This window comes from Brienomyrus brachyistius, unplaced genomic scaffold, assembly GCF_023856365.1.
Source record: "Brienomyrus brachyistius isolate T26 unplaced genomic scaffold, BBRACH_0.4 scaffold41, whole genome shotgun sequence".
In the NCBI taxonomy this organism is placed as follows: domain Eukaryota; kingdom Metazoa; phylum Chordata; class Actinopteri; order Osteoglossiformes; family Mormyridae; genus Brienomyrus; species Brienomyrus brachyistius.
In genome coordinates this window covers 32,351-48,663 of record NW_026042316.1, presented here as the reverse complement: position 1 = coordinate 48,663, position 16,313 = coordinate 32,351, and the positions used below count along the sequence as shown (strand labels likewise).

The 16,313-nt window shown below is 43.2% G+C and overlaps 1 protein-coding gene and 1 long non-coding RNA gene across 2 annotated transcripts; both read left to right on the top strand.

Moving 5' to 3' along the window:
• Positions 1 to 9,375: 9,375 nt before the first annotated feature.
• Positions 9,376 to 11,573, top strand: LOC125722678 (kelch-like protein 10). Its single transcript, XM_048998878.1, has 4 exons — positions 9,376 to 9,562; positions 10,100 to 10,589; positions 10,955 to 11,298; positions 11,381 to 11,573. The coding sequence occupies exons 1-4, from the start codon at positions 9,402 to 9,404 to the stop codon at positions 11,571 to 11,573; spliced, it is 1,188 nt and encodes a 395-aa protein (XP_048854835.1). The 5' UTR covers positions 9,376 to 9,401.
• Positions 11,574 to 12,088: 515 nt separating this feature from the next.
• On the top strand, positions 12,089 to 13,692 carry LOC125722751 (uncharacterized). Its single transcript, XR_007386573.1, has 3 exons — positions 12,089 to 12,234; positions 12,869 to 13,229; positions 13,317 to 13,692. It is a non-coding gene; the product is annotated as an uncharacterized LOC125722751 (long non-coding RNA).
• Positions 13,693 to 16,313: the final 2,621 nt, after the last annotated feature.

Below are 16,313 nucleotides of genomic sequence, written 5' to 3'. Positions count from 1 at the left end.
CTGTAGCGACTTCCTGCACGACCAACCCTAACCCTAACCCAGAACTGCATTAGCCTTTTTAAACTCGCTGATGGCTACTGCCTCAACGAGCTGCACCAGTCTGCCTTCAGCTTCATTCTGAAGAACTTCAATGAGGTTGCCACCAACTCAGAGGAGTTCATGGATCTGTCCCTCCAACAGCTTTGTGTCATCATTGAGAAGGTTGAGTTGAATGTCAGACAGGAGGATGTTGTGTTTGACGCCATCCTCCGGTGGATCGAGCACGAGCCTGCCACCCGAGAGGCCCACATTTCAGTTATATTGCCCAAGGTGACTATAATTATACAACATTCTTACTGACATGTGGATATAACAATAAAATGTTCATTCACCAAATTCCTTTACTGTAGTTAGAGATTTTCATGTCCCATAAGTCTACAACCTGGGCTTCCAAAACAACACACTCAAATGTCTTACATTAAAAAAAGTTGTAGCTGACACAAGTGAGACTTTCAAAGTAAATGGCTTCAGCTAAAGCCTTATGAAAATGAGAAATTACAATTTGGACATGCTGTTCGATCTTTTATCTCAAGAGTTCCTCTTTTCCAGTGATATATAAAAAAAACATCAAAGAACTCATGGACATTCTCTTGTTCTTGTTTCCTGTGTAGGTTCAGATGGCTCGCATGGATCTGGAATATTTTATGAAGAACATTAAAATGAACGATCTAGTGAAGGCCAATGCGGCGTGCAAGCCCATTGTCAACGATGTCTTAAGGGCCATGTATGAACTTGAATTTAAAAGCCCAAATTCTGAAAACCCGTTGACCCGCCCACGCCAGCCCTCTGACATCCTGTTGGCTATTGGTGGCTGGGTTGACCACCCAACCACCTGGATTGATGCGTACGACTCCCGGGCCGACCGCTGGGTGGATGTTACGCAGGTGGAGAGGCGCCAGTCCGGCCATGGCACAGTATACTTAAATGGATACGTGTACTGCATTGGGGGGTTTGACGGCTTCATGCGCTTCAACACAGCCGAGCGCTACGACCCGGAAACTAATGAACGGACCATTATCCAGCCCATGCATGAGCGGCGACACGATGCCAGTGCCACCACCTTAAATGGCAAGGTAGGTTAATGGGAGGGCGTCTGACTGTGTTTACCCTCATTCTCAAGTCCAAGACTTGTGAGATAGATGAAATGGTGTTCCCCAATACCGGCCCTGGGGGCCAGATTCCAAACAGTTTGCAGATAAATTTCCCTATTCAAACACACCTAGTAAACTTGTTAATTAGCTGATTATAGTTTGCTCGAGATGGGAAATCTGCAAGCTGCATTGGATTCTGGCCCGCTAGTACGGAAATTGGGGAACCCTGTCCTACACTATCCATTGCACATACTTCTATGTTTGTGTCACGGTGAACTTTATCTGTAAATCTCCTACCTTGTGCCATGTGCTTCCTGTGGTCGGCTCCAGCTTCACTACGACCCTGTACTTTTTGGATCTCCATCTCAATCATTTACATCATGACACTCATCACTTTTGAATTGGTTTTCTTAGATATATATCTGTGGCGGCTACAATGGAGCTGATACACATGCTACTGTGGAGTGCTATGACCCACTCACTGGCGAATGGACCATAATCGCTCTCATGAGCACTCGCCCACGTGGCCTTAGGGTCGCTGCTTATCACGGGAAAATTTATGTGGTGAGTGACTCCTTTCTTGCACCTTGAACCATAGGTGACAAGTTTCAAGTTTTACCTATCTGTCTTTGCTACTGTCATGGATTGTGATTCCCTTAAACCAAACAAAATGTTCAGTGTCAGAATAACTCACTGTGAAGGCTTATCTGAATGCATGTACAAAATATATACCACCCTCTTTAGCCTCCCTGCATTCATTTCTGGGTTATAAACGAATATGTTGGGGGACTCTGCTACAAGCTCGGGTAGTAAAGTTTCGATTTCTGATCACAGTTTTATATTCTCTAGTTCCAGACATAATTGTTGTTTTTGTCAGTGTCTGTTTAACTACAAATGCCATTTTTAGTAATAATAATAATAAAAGCAAAATATATGAGCATAAGGAGTCTTTTTTGAAGGCTCATGATTTTCCCCTAATTCTGCTGGTTTTCCCTCCACCCTAATCCCTGTCTTTGGTACAGTTAGGTTCACGTGTCTTTAACACAAATGAGTTATAAGCTTGTGAGACAATGGAAGCCTGCTTTCATAGGACTAAAATTCCTGAAAAGTTTGAGACTTTGGTAAAGCTGATATTTGCTTATCCTTTTGGTACCTGAGTGATCACTTGCTTTTGGTGTCTCCCCGGTGGGCGGTTCCAACGGGTCACATTACCTGCGGAGCGTCGAGGCCTATGACCCTGCGATGAACCACTGGCGTGCTGTGGTCCCCATGTTCACGGCACGAGGCCGTTTTGGCATCGCAGTGGTGGATGACCTACTGTTTGTGATGGGCGGCTCTGATGACGTCTGGGTTACAACCAAGGTGGAGTGTTACGATGCGGGGACAGGCAGCTGGTTTAGCGCCCAGGACATGAGCAGAGCCAACAGAGACTTCAGCTGCTGCGTAGTGCCTGCGCACCCCTGCATCGTACAGCACGCTGCACCTCGGTAGCCCCATGGCCACCCAGGAGGAGATAAACCCACCTGCCTGGTGGGTAACCTCAAGTACACCCCCCCTCAAATTCTTTCCCTAAAATGTACAGTGCTTACAGAACACTGGGATACTTTCTTAGTTTTCTAAGAATGCTGCAATGTAACCACACAAAGGAAACATGTTCAGTCTAACAATTATGTAGGAGCTCATGCATATGCAACAGTGTCTCTATAGCTATTTGGTGAATGCTGGGCTGGGAGGCGGGAAGAGACTACTTGTCTGTCACCAGGAGTCCGAGTATCAGATGATGGACATTTGTTCCTGTCATTTTCTGCTGTTCTTTTCTGAGACCATGATACCAATAGACACTGCTGCACTTTACCATACAGAGACATCTGGAAGCTGGGGAGGGCATCTGTGCTCCTTCAGCCACAGACAGACTGAGGCAGACGACAGGCAGGAGGACTGGAATAACAACAATTTAATTTGTTTTTCATTGATCATTGTTGACACACCACGAAATGTGAACAACGAAACAACGTTAAACAATATCGCTGGATGATTAAAATATATAAAATATATATAATCAGTTGTGCTATGGAATTTGTGTGTGTGTTTTTTAGCTAAAGGGTTAAACAAACACTTAATTGTATTCATCATACCATATATGAGTAACCCAGCCTTTGATCAGTTCCTTCACTCTATTGTTACAGATTTTCAGAAAACTACATCAGGATTATTGTTGTGTTTTGCATTTCATGTAAGATATAAAATCGAATCTGTATGTATGAAGTCAACCACCACACAGCGAATCTCCTCGGGATCCTGGCCGGCGATCCCCCAGGCAAATACACGGTCCAGTTCTACCAATCCATCGGCCATCCATCTGCCACAGCTACAGTAGGTGTTACATGTACGTGGGCGTCCCCTTGGTCTGGTCCAGCCGCTTGGGTCCTCAGCAATGAGGATCCTGCGACCCGGATCACCCTCAGGGAAACGCGCCACATGGCCGTAGTGCCCTAACTGACAATCCCTCACAATGCAGGTAATGTGCCCCCATTACCTGGAGATGCATGGCTTCATTGATCAAACTATCAATCTTCACTCAAGTTGGCACATTTGGTCTGAACAAATAAAATTTGCAGGCGGGGGAGGAGATTGATCGTGTAACCCAAAAGCACGGAACAAACTGTGTCTCATATGGGTTCAAACCAGGTCACAGTATTACATTTAATTGTGTAATATACAGAACAGGTGTAAACTCTAATCTTCATGTTTTGCAAATGACACGACTGAACTGATATGTTCCTTTTGCACATTAAAGAAACTGAATAAAAAAGAACCCTCTTATTTACAGTTGTATGGGCCTACATTGGCATTGCTACAGTCAACAGTATTTTCAAATTGAAATATTGTACACTCTGTAAATTCATAATTCAAGTCATTTCTTTATTTCAATGCATAAAATTCCATCAGAGTTGCCCTTTCAGAACATGAGAAATGTGAAAAATTGAATAAAGTACAAAATGAAATCTTATTTTAATAAATATTTATTTTTGTCATAAGTCATAATATTCAAAAACACCCACCGTTAGTTTTGTTTCTTGGTTTGTCTCTCTGACTGTCTCACGGTTCCATCCAGGAAATGGAGTTGACTAGGACTGGGGAAATCCCCTAAAAATAATGCTACAATAGATTTTCCCAATCTCAATATTTAACAAGGGGACCAAGCATGCTAAATTGCCCGTAGATGTGCATGTGTGAATGCATGGTGTGTGAGTGTGCCCTGCAATGGGCTGGCCCCCCATCCTGGGTTGTTCCCTGCCTCATGCCCATTGCTTCCGGGATAAGCTCTGGACCCCCCCGCAACCCAGTAGGTTAAGCAGTTTGGACAATGGATGGATGGATGGATGGATGTATGGGACCAAGCACTGGTGATGGTGCATAGGGAGTGTCTGGCGGAGGTCCTCGTCCAGGAAATCTTTAACTCACATCTCCGGCAGAACTTCTCTTGCATCCCCAGATAGTCAGGGGATATTGAGCCTGAATGAACCATGTCCCAGGACTCCATTATTGAGGCAACAGTGTGGAGCTGTGGCCGTAAGGTTGTTGGTGCCTCATAGCATCATGGGTATCGGCAAAAAAATATATATATTTTTTTGCACTCCCATGCTGCCCCGACATCATGCCAGCGCATTTTTGGGATTTCATGGGCACTGACTGGTTTTATATTGCCCTATTGTGGGGAGTGAGGGTACACTCCATTTGTGGGGTGTGCCTGCTGCCTGCCACACAGGGAGGAGAGGGGAGGGGCGGAGAGGAGAGAGGATGGGCGGGGCGGCGGGGGATTCTCCGGCTGGCTGGAGTGGCGTCAAATAACCAGCACGCAAAATAAAGCAAAATAAAAACAAAGAAACAAACACAAAAGCACCAGACTCTCGGGCTGGGGGATGGGTGTTGATATTGGAGTGCAAAATTAACACAGATGGAAGATGGACAAGTACTTTTGATTTGTGTCCTATTCTCAGTGTATGACGAATTATAATGGCTGTTTGTTAGCCGTTTGCATACTATCTTATGCGAAAACCGGACGACAGAATTCTGTTGTAGTCTAGCTGACTTAGCAAAAAAAATCCCTTACACTATAAGGCTGCATTATTTAGGAAAGTCACCTTAGTGTAATTACAGAGTAATGCATTGCTTCCAAACAGCGATGTTGTGATAGCCTATTCAATTAAATGCTTGTTATACATATAATTCTGAATATTTGATAAATTGGGCAAAATCATATGTTTGTTTTAAACATGAAAATGATGCATGCATGTATCAGAGTTTTATAGTGGGTTTCTATTCAGGGGCACTTCTGAAACATTTTGGAGCACCCTCTGCCACTGCCACCGCCCAAGATGAGGAGCCGTCCACCTCCTCAGCCACATATGTGTCTCCACAAATGTCTGATCCCGAGGATGAAGAGCCAATAGCAGCCACTTCAGGTGTGATTGTGCGTTGCCTGAGTGTGTGTGTGGCAAAATATTTTGCAAAGACTGTTCCGCCACGATGAATGCTGTGTATTCAAAATAACTTGTGTATGCTAATGCAAATGTATGCTCATAGAAATGCCTGGAGCTGAACCCCCTGAGGATAAGCCCATGCCTACAGAACCTGCAAACTGGCCTTCAGATATCACTGACAGCATTCGAATACCGCTGGTTTTGCAAAGGACCAAGTAAGGTAGCACCTGACTTTGTTTTTCCTAGAAATGAGGGTGATGGAAGAAGTTGCCACCAGCAGTATTTTAAGAAAACACTAGTTAGCGGTGAAAAGATGCCTAAAAGCTGGCTAGTATATTCTGAGAAAAACAACAGCCTTTTTTGCTTTTTTTTGTTTTCTAAAAGACACATCCGTTTAACAAGTTCTGGGCTGATAGATTGGAAGCATGCCAGTTCTCTTCTCACCTCACGTGACAATAGTCCTGAACACCATAACTCCATGAAAGCATGGAAAGAGCTGGTAGTGAGGATTAAAAATGGTGAAACAATTAACAAACAAGAGATGGCACTTCTGCAGGCTGAGAAAATAAGATGGAGAGCGGCGCTGACTCGTCTCACTATTATCACTCAGTCTCTCGCAATCAGAAATTAAGCACTAAGGGGACACACAGAAACATTGTTTTCTCCATCAAATGGCAATTTTCTAAAAGAAGTTGAACTCATGGCAAGGTTTGATCCCATAATGCAAGAGCATATTAACCGTGTCCAGAAAGGCACTTGCAGTCAGTCATTGAGGAGGAGGTGGGATCAGACAGATTCAGCATTTGTACAGTGGTGTGGTGTGACATCCTGAACCAAACCCACCATGTGAGCAAGCTCATGCAGTCTCCCAACATGCATGTGGATGTAGCGGGCAATCTCCTCAAAAAGACAGAGAGAGGTCTCCGCAAGTACAGGGCAACAGGCTTTGCATCTGCACAAATGTCAGCCAAAGATATGTGTGAGGACATGAACGTAGAGGCTGTTCTACAGCAGAAAAGACAGAGAACTACAAAGCGGCACTTCTCTCACAAATCATTTGATGAGCCATTGAGTGATGACTTAAAGAACCTGGAGGTGACCTTTTTTAATGTTGTTGTTGATGCTGCAGTGTCTTCCATCCAAGAGAGATTCACCACATTGGAAAATGTGGGACAGAAATTTGGAGGACTGACACATTTTCCAAATCTCTCAAATGATGACCTCACTGAACAGTGTAAGACCCTCGGTGCTACTTAGCTTTTTCAGGACCAATCAGACTTGGATGCCGGAGAGCTTGCACAGGAGATTAAGAATTCGTCTGACTTACCATCAAAATCTATGACCTGTCTTGAGCTGCTGAACTTTGTGCATGACAGCGAACTCTCAGAAATATACCCAAATTTGTGCATTGCTCTGAGAATTGCAGTTACTCTACCTGTAACTGTGGCTTCAGCAGAGAGGAGCTTTTCAAAGCTGAAACTTGTGAAGACATATCTGAGGTCCACTATGTCTCAAGAACGCCTCACTGGCCTTGCTATCATCAGCATTAATCATGCAATTGCTGGCCAGATTTCATATGATGACATTATTGATGACTTTGCATCAAGGAAGTCAAGGAAGGTCCTGATATAGATGACAATTATTTCATATCACTGTGTGTTGTGCAAAGTGCAATCATGTTAATTGTGTCATTTAGGAATGCCTTATTTTAATTGTATCTGCCTTTTATACTTATTTAATATAATAATTTTATATGTATGTCTTATTTTGACTTCTGTGCGTGCTTGTTTTATATTTAAAGTTATATTTATTTAAAGTTCTATTTGATGATGAGATGATGATGAGAACCCTTTATTGCTGTTGCAATACACCATGTCACTAGTCACAAGTACCAGCGAAAAACTGGCCATCAACCGACCATACATTTTATATGTATGTCATATTTTGACTTCTGTGTGTGCTTGTTTTATATTTAACGTTATATTTATATGTTAGTTATTATGTTTGTTTGTGTGTGCATATATCTATATCCAGTTAAATTCAGTATGTTTCGGACAACAGTTTTTTTTTACGATAAAATATGTTAATGTACAATCCTTAATATGTCTTGTGTGTGTGTGGGTGGGTAAAAGTAATTAATTTACTTTGGGATTTTAGATACAGTAAGATATTATACACAGACCTAAATAATTACATAAACACAGTCGTTGCTGTTTCAGTTCCATCCTACCATTTATATTGTCACAGTGAACTATATCCTAAGATGTACTTGTACAACGTTTGTATATAGTATAGCATGAAAAATAATAATAATAAAAAAACTCAGCCAGAGTAGAATTGTTTATATATATATAAATATATAAAACACTCGTGCGCTCTTGCGTTGTGTACACCAAAAATGACGATTCCACCATACACTGCGGCTAGGCTATATCGAGTGTGATGTTAGCTGCAAAAGACGCAAGCTGATCCCAACTTCACTTTGCTACACGTCCACTGTAAAAGCAGGGCCACAAATAAAACACCACCTACGTCTCTGTGCTCAATTCAAACGGAAAATGTCGCCAAATCCATTCGCCATTTCACTATGTGCTGGCTAGTCATGGCGCGAGCATTAGCGACGGACGCGAACAGCTTCAGCTTATCTTGCCACAATTCAGCTCGACTGTTTAAACTTCAGCCAAACACAACATTCTGTGTTAAGTGAGAATTCTAACGAGAAATAATAATTACTCACATCGTTCAATGGGCGCCCTCGGAATATCTGTCCTGCCGCTACTCCCATCCACTTCTAACTTAACTCGTCCATCTGTGTGGGGGTGCGCAAGAACGATGGGTGCCGTGAAGCTGCAGGAAAACAAACTTATAAACCTGCACGGAAATATATTAAACGTGGAGGAGTTAGTCGGCAGAAGTGAGGAATTACAAAAAAAAAAAAAAACGATTTCTCAAGAAAAGATCATAAAACAGGAAAATGGTCAATAGCACATGGAGTGATATTGCACACTGTACCTTGATTGTAACATAACTGCTCTATAATATATAATCGATTATATGCAATAGCGTTCAGGATTTGGGTGAAGTGTACACAGCACAATAATCATTGTGATAATTCCACACTTGCTGCAATACGTTTTCATGACTGTATTGGGGAAATATGCGGTCCGATAAATACGTCCGCCTTGTGCTAAATGTGGACCAAAACAGACGGACTACGCAGCCCAATTTTCAAGGACCATTTTTGTTCTAAATAAAGGCCACAACGAGCCGACCAGATTTAGCCCATAAAATAATGTCCTGTGGACATTTGTTGCTCAGTGGCTTATGTTTAAGGTGGAAACTAGGGAATAAGATACGAACTTTAACCTCGTTCCTGACAGACATGTGAAGGACCGTTTTTGTTTTTCAGTTTTAGAAACGCAGCTGAGGAGAAAAAATATGATTTTTTTTTTTTTTATTAATTAAGGAACTATTTTATTTATTTCGGGAATTCGTGATTTGACAATTCATACATAATACAAAACGTAAATGCTAAGATAAGCACGGTATACATTTACCAAAAGTGATATTAAAAACATTTCACTTGTTCTTCTTGTACAGCTGATTGCGCATAGAAAATATTTCCCCCCAATCAATTTCGAATCTCAAATATAGATTTAAAAATAAACGTTACGGTATCTTAGAACACTGTGACGCAAAAGTGCGGTTTTTGCGTATTAGAACGTATGTACGTCATTTCGAGTGGTATAAAAAGGAGAAAGAGACGAGACATCCACATTTTTGAATAATGATGGCACACGACATGGAGCGAGTACTGATGTCCCCGGCGTTCGAAGTGTTCAACAAGCTTCGGCTGGCAGGACAGCTCTGTGACATGGTCCTCATCGCAGACGGTGTTCAGTTCAACGCCCATAGAGTGATTCTGTGTGGCTGTAGCTCCTACTTCCAGTAAGTAGCTGTGACCCATATATGAAGATGCGAAAACAGCAAGGAGTCAGTTTTTATCTCTCATTAGCAATGACTTCTCCTTGGCAATAAGGCTCTAGGATGACAGAAAGTTTATATTAATATATATTATATTAAATTATATTAATGTAGGTCAGTGCTGATCAGAAATATTTCTGATAAGTGTACCACCTTAACTTTTACCATATAATAATAATAATAATAATAATAACAATAATAATGGTATAAATATATAAAAAGGGGACCATGTCAAACAGGAAAAACAAAGTATTCCGGGGGACTTGCCCACCAGCCCAACTAAAATATATTAAAGGGGGAGCTACTGTTGGAAAAATAAGAGTTAAAGCCCCTGGTCCCTAGTTCTTTGATGCCTATGTGATCATCTGTAGCAGGGCGTCCTTATCTCTGGTTTATTTCCATTTGGGGGTCCCTGGTTCAGAAGATTTAGAAAACCCCTTAATTAACTTTGCCTGCAAAACCCATATTTATTAGATGAGTCACTTCTGGATTGTGTTTCAGGGCTCTGTTCGCCAGTGACTGGAGTGATTCAGGAAAGCGGGAGTACCAACTCCCAGGCATTTCCCCTGAAACATTGAGGCAGGTCATCGAGTACGCCTACACATACTCTGTGGTCATCACAGCTGACAATGTGGAGAACCTCCTGGCAGCTGCTGATTATCTCAGTGTCCTGGGCATCGTACAGCGCTGCTGTGACTTCCTGCATGAGCATCTCTGCCTTGACAACTGTGTTGGGCTTGTCAAAATCGGAGAAGTCTACTGCCTCAATGAGCTGCACCAGTCTGCATTCAAATTCCTCCTGAAGAACTTTAAGGAGGTTGCCATCACATCAAACGATTTCCTAGAACTCACGCTCGAAGAACTTTGTGACATCATGGAGCGGGATGAACTGAATGTCAGAGAAGAAGATGTGGTGTTTGACGCCATCCTCCGTTGGATCGAGCACGAGCCTGCCACCCGAGAGGCCCACATTTCAGTTCTGTTGCCCAAGGTGAGTATAGTTATACTATGTTCGCATTGACTTGTGTATATAACAATAGAATGCTCATTGAGTGAAGTCTTTATTACTGTAGCTAGAGACTGAACCTTCATTTCCATGTCCCATAAGTCTATAACCAAGGCTTCCAGGTATTACACTTGGGAGGAGAGTGTAACAAATAATGGAAAACAACACACTGACATAAAATAAGTGTTAGCTGACACATCTGAGACTTTCTATGTAAATGGCTACAGCTAAAGAAATTAAAATTTGCACTTCCTGCTGTATCCTTAATGTTAGGAATTGCTCATCTCCAGAGATTCACAGAAAGCACTAAGGAACTCATGGGAATTCTCTCATTCTTGATTTCTGTGTAGGTTCGCATGGCTCGTATGGATCCAGAATATTTTATGAAGATCGTCAAAAACAACGATCTATTGAAGGCCAATGCGGCGTGCAGGCGAATTATCAGCGATGTCTTAAAGGTCATCTATGATCTTGACGAAAGTCCACTCTCTGACTTTGAGAACCCGCTGATCCGCCCACGCTTGCCCTCTGACATTTTGCTGGCTGTTGGTGGTTGGAACATGCGCACTACCAACTGCATCGATGCGTATGACACACGGGCCGACCGCTGGGTGGATATCACGCAGGAGGAGCAGACCAACCTAGCTGGTCATGGCATGGTGTACCATAATGGATTTGTGTACTGCATTGGGGGGTTTGATGGCCAAAACTCTATTAATACCGTGCGCAGATATGACCCGATCACACGAGCATGGCAGCAGATGGCCCCAATGCAGATGGCAGCGCTGCAATATTAGTGTGGTCGTGCTTGATGGGTTCATCTACGCCATGGGTGGCCATATTGGTTTCAGGCCCCTCAATAAAGTAGAGCGGTACAACCCAGTAACCAACAAATGGACCCAGATCGAGCCCATGAATGAGAGGCGAAACGATGCCAGTGCCACCACCCTGAATGGCAAGGTAGGGTAATGGGAGGGCGTCTGCCTGTGTTTACCTTCATTTTCCCCTTGAAATTGAGTATTTTACTCAATCATAAGTTCTCTTTCTCTTCAGATTGCTGATTTTAATCCATAATTACTATGTTCAATAAATTTAAGTATTTGCATAAATGCATTATTGGTCTCCATTAGGGGCACATTGGGTAGTGCTGTGGTGTCATATCCAAGACTTGTGAGATAGATGAAATGGTGTTCCCATGTCAGGTTTCCTTTATTCTGTTCCTGGCGGAGCAGAATTCAAAACTCTTTGCAGATTTCCCTTTTCAAACAGCCATACTAAACCTGAAAATTAGCTGATTATGGTGTGTTTGAGAAGGGAAATCTGCAAACTGTGTTCCGCCAGGACCGGAACTGGGGAACCCTGTCATACACTATGCATAGCATATACTTTTATTTTTGAGTCACAATGAACTTCATCTGTAACCTCCAAACCCCAGTCATATACAGTATAACGGTGTTCACAGTTAAATTGTTTTTCATAGATATACATCTGTGGGGGCCACAGTGGAACAGAGAGCCTTTCTACAGTGGAGTGCTTTGACCCCCTCACTAATGAATGGAGCTTGATCACTCCAATGAGCACTCCCCGTCACAGCCTTGGAGTCACGGCGTATAGAGGGAAGATCTATGCGGTGAGTGATTCCTTTCTGTGTCAAATCTCACATTTTACCTGTAAGACTCATGGTTTTTTTGTCTTTGCTGCTGTGTCTTTCATTGTGATGCATTTAAACCAAACAAAACAGTTAAATGCCAGAAATACCTGCTGCAAAGGCTTATCTTAATACACATAAAAAACATATATGCTACCCTCTTTAGCCTCCCTGCATTTATTTCTGGGTTATAAATGGATCTGCTGGGGGTCTCTGCTACTAGCTCGGGCTGTAAAGTTTAGATTTTTTATTAATTATTTTCCCTAGTTCCAGATATAATTGGTCAGATTGTTGTTTTTTTCAGTGTCTGATTAGCTTCAAGTGTTCGTTTTAAGTAATAACAATAAAAAAGCAAAATATATTAGCATAAGGAGTCATTTTTGAAGGCTCACAGTTTTCACCGAATCATACAAGTATTCTGTTGCCCAAATCCATGTTTTCATTGCATATAGGTTGACATGTGTATATAAGCTTGTGTCATTTATAGACAATGGGAGGTTCTAAAGAGCCTGCCTTCATAGGGTGAAAATTGCTTAAGAGTTCATGACTTTGGGAAAGTTGATGTTTGCCCATCCTTTTGGCAACCAAGTGATAATGAATCTTTGGCATCTCTCAGGTGGGCGGTATCAACAGGCCTGATGACCTGCAGACCATGGAGGTCTATGACCCTACCACAAACCGCTGGCATGCTGTGGCCCCCATGTCCACACCGCGCAGTGAATTTGGCATCGCAGTGGTGGACGACCTCCTGTTTGTGATGGGCGGCCACGATGGGTTTAGGGTAACTAACAAGGTGGAGTGTTATGATGCGGGGACAGGCAGCTGGTATCGTGCGCAGGACATGAGCAGAGCCAGAAAACACTTCAGCTGCTGCGTAGTGCCTGCGCACCCCCGCATCATAAAATACGCTTCACCTCGTTAGTCCCTAACGGCCACCAAGGAGGAGAGAAACCCATCTGCCCACAACAGCATGCCCAGTACGTAACCTCATTTACACCCCCAACCCCGAATTCTTTCCCTATAATATACAGTGAGTTTCTATTGACACCTCTTTTTTTCCCCAGACTCTGCTTCCTCATTGGAAGGTGTGTTGGTGGGATCGAGGTCTTTGAAGTCAAGGCTGTCCGGAAGTCATTTTCCATGGCCTCGCTAAGCTCCTCCCACACCTGAGTTTTTGCCTCGACGACCGCCGAAGCCGCATTCCATCATTTCATCACTGCTGTCCACCAGCGGGTTCGGGGAATGCCGCCACAACAGGCACCGACCACCTTACGGCCACAGCTCCAGTCAGCCGCCTCCACAACGGAGGCATGGAACAAGGCCCATTCGGACTCAATGTCCCCTGCGTCCTCCAGGACATGGGAGAAGCTCTGCTGGAGGTCGGAGTTGAATCTTCTCCTGACATTGCATACTTAAAATAAAGTTCTCTTTTTTATATTATCTAGTTTGTGAAAGCGTCATAAATTTCCCATTTTGGATAAATGTTGTTTGAATATACTCCTTCGTTCTCGTTTGACGGTTCTCTTCAGAAATTCCGCTGCAACCATCTGTGATTACTAATTAAGCACTAAGGTTTTTCGTAATCAATTGAAATACTGGTTTAGTGCAGCCCCTTCCCCTGGGACCTACAGTAAACATAACTGGCAACTTGAATTTGGAGAAGTGATGTTACCTCTGGATTGATTACAGTATGTACTGTACACAATATTATATTGTGGGTGTCAGAGTTTGCGTGTGCGAACGGGCAGGCTGGCAGGAAGGAGGCAGGGAAGGACGAAGCAGGGAGGTAGAATACGGGGAAAACTGGGGTTTTATTAGGGGGAAGACGGCTATGGGCAGAACGGGACATGACAACAGCACTAACATCAATGACGGACATCGGACAGGGCAAGATGTGGACTGATATAGACAAAAGACATGGCGAAACGACAAGGTACAGCTGGGCATGATAGGGGAAGCACACGTGGATAATCAGGGGGCGTGGCACACAACGATCGTATGAGCCGGGCATGACAGTGGGCCTGCGTTCATAGTGGGGTACCGTAGGGTTCAATTTTAGGACCAGTACTGTTCCTAATTTACATTAATGATATTGACACCAATACATACAGTAAACTGGTTACATTTGCAGACGACACCAGGGTGGGTGGCGTAGCAGATATTGATCTAGCAGCGGAGAGGCTACAACGGGATCTGGATTTAATTAGCGACTGGGCTGATACCTGTCAGATGAAATTTAACATACAGTAGATACATGTAAGATAATCATTCAGAGAGCAGAAATATAAAGTACAGATATTTTACGGGTCCCACTGAAATAAAGGTAGCTGATTATGAGAAAGATCTCGGTGTGTATGTTGATGCTTCCATGTCCCACTTTCGCCAGTGTGGGGAAGCAATAAAAAGGCCAATAGGATGTTGGGTTACAACTCTAGGTGTGTGGAGTTTAAGACAAGGGAAGTGATGCTACGATTATACATTGCTCAAAAAAATTTAAGGAACACTTTTTAATTAGAGTATAGCATCAAGTCCATTAAACTTCTGGGATATTGATCTGGTCAGTCAAGTAGTGGAGGGGGTGGTTAATCAGTTTCAGCTGCTTTGGTGCTAATGAAATTATGAACAGGTGAACTAGAGGGGTAACAATGAGACGACCCCCAAAACAGGAATGGTTTAACAGGTGGAGGCCACTGGCATTTTTCCCTCATCATCTTTTCTGGTGGTTTTTTCACTAGTTTTGCATTTGGCGACGGTCAGTGTCACTACTGGTAGCATGAGGCGATACCTGGACCCTACAGAGGTTGCACAGGTAGTCCAACTCCTCCAGGATGGCACATCAATACGTGCCATTGCCAGAAGGTTTGCTGTGTCTCCCAGCACAGTCTCAAGGGCATGGAGGAGATCCCAGGAGACAGGCAGTTACTCTAGGAGAGCTGGAGAGGGCCATAGAAGGTCCTTAATCCATCAACAGGACCGGTATCTGCTCCTTTGTGCAAGGAGGAACAGGATGAACACTGCTGAAGCCCTACAAAATGACCTCCATCAGGCCACTGGTGTGAATGTTTCTGATTGTTTGGTCAGAGACAGACTTCATGAGGGTGGCTTGAGGCCCCAACGTCCTCTAGTGGGCCCTGTGCTCACTGCCCAGCACCATGGAGCTCGATTGCCATTTGCCATAGAATACCAGAATTTGCAGGTCTGCCACTGGCACCCTGTGCTTTTCACAGATGAGAGCAGGTTCATCCTGAGCACATGTGACAGATGTGAAAGGGTCTGGAGAGCCTATGGAGAACATTATGCTGCCTGCAGCATTGTTCAGCATGACCAGTGTAAGGAAGAGGACTCCCTTACTATTATTTATATTGTAATTTGTATAGCACGTTAGCAGCACATCCTCCTTTTTAATAACAGCACTTTATTTAGCTTCGGACTTTAACCATGGATTTGCACAGAACAGTTGCAAACAAAGTTTATTTATTGAATATTTATTGGGAATTTTAAAATCAGTTGGTAGCCTTGTTTCAGATACTGCACAGCGGCTCCTCATCAAGGAAGGTGGTGGTGTCTGTGAAAAGGAATGGTGATTGAGGGAGAATAAGGTTTACCAGTAAGGACAACTAATGCAGATGGGTGGGGGTGAAAGATCTAGAATTAAAGGGGGTGCAAAGAAGTAATTGTAAGATGTAGTTACTCACCTTTCTTTCCTGTGTTCTCTCCAAGGTGTTTGGGCAAATATTTCCCTGGGGTCCAGACACCATTTAAAGGTTCCGGGAGAGACCATGGCTTAAGGAAGGGTGGGGAATCTTTTGTGCTGGGGTTTGGGGTTTTATAATATGGGTTTTTTGGGTAAGATTAAAGAGGAAGATGTTTATTAATATGAAAATGTGAAATGTAGTTGTATATTTATTTATGTAGGTTGATGTGTTGTGTACTATGGTGGAAGGGGGGGATTTAAGAAATTACCTGTGAGTGGAAGAATGGTTTAGTCTGTGACAGCTGAAAGTATTGAAGGCTGCCAGTTGTCATTAGAGGGTTTTTTTTTTTTTTTTTCTTTTTTGCTG

Excerpts from the sequence above, each read along its gene's own strand:
- LOC125722678 (XM_048998878.1), top strand. The coding sequence starts at position 9,402 with ATGATGGCACACGACATGGAGCGAGTACTGATGTCCCCGGCGTTCGAA. Across the intron at positions 10,590-10,954 it reads TTTCAGTTCTGTTGCCCAAG|GTTCGCATGGCTCGTATGGA; the intron begins GTGAGTATAGTT and ends ATTTCTGTGTAG. Across the intron at positions 11,299-11,380 it reads TTTGTGTACTGCATTGGGGG|ATGGCAGCGCTGCAATATTA; the intron begins GTTTGATGGCCA and ends GCCCCAATGCAG.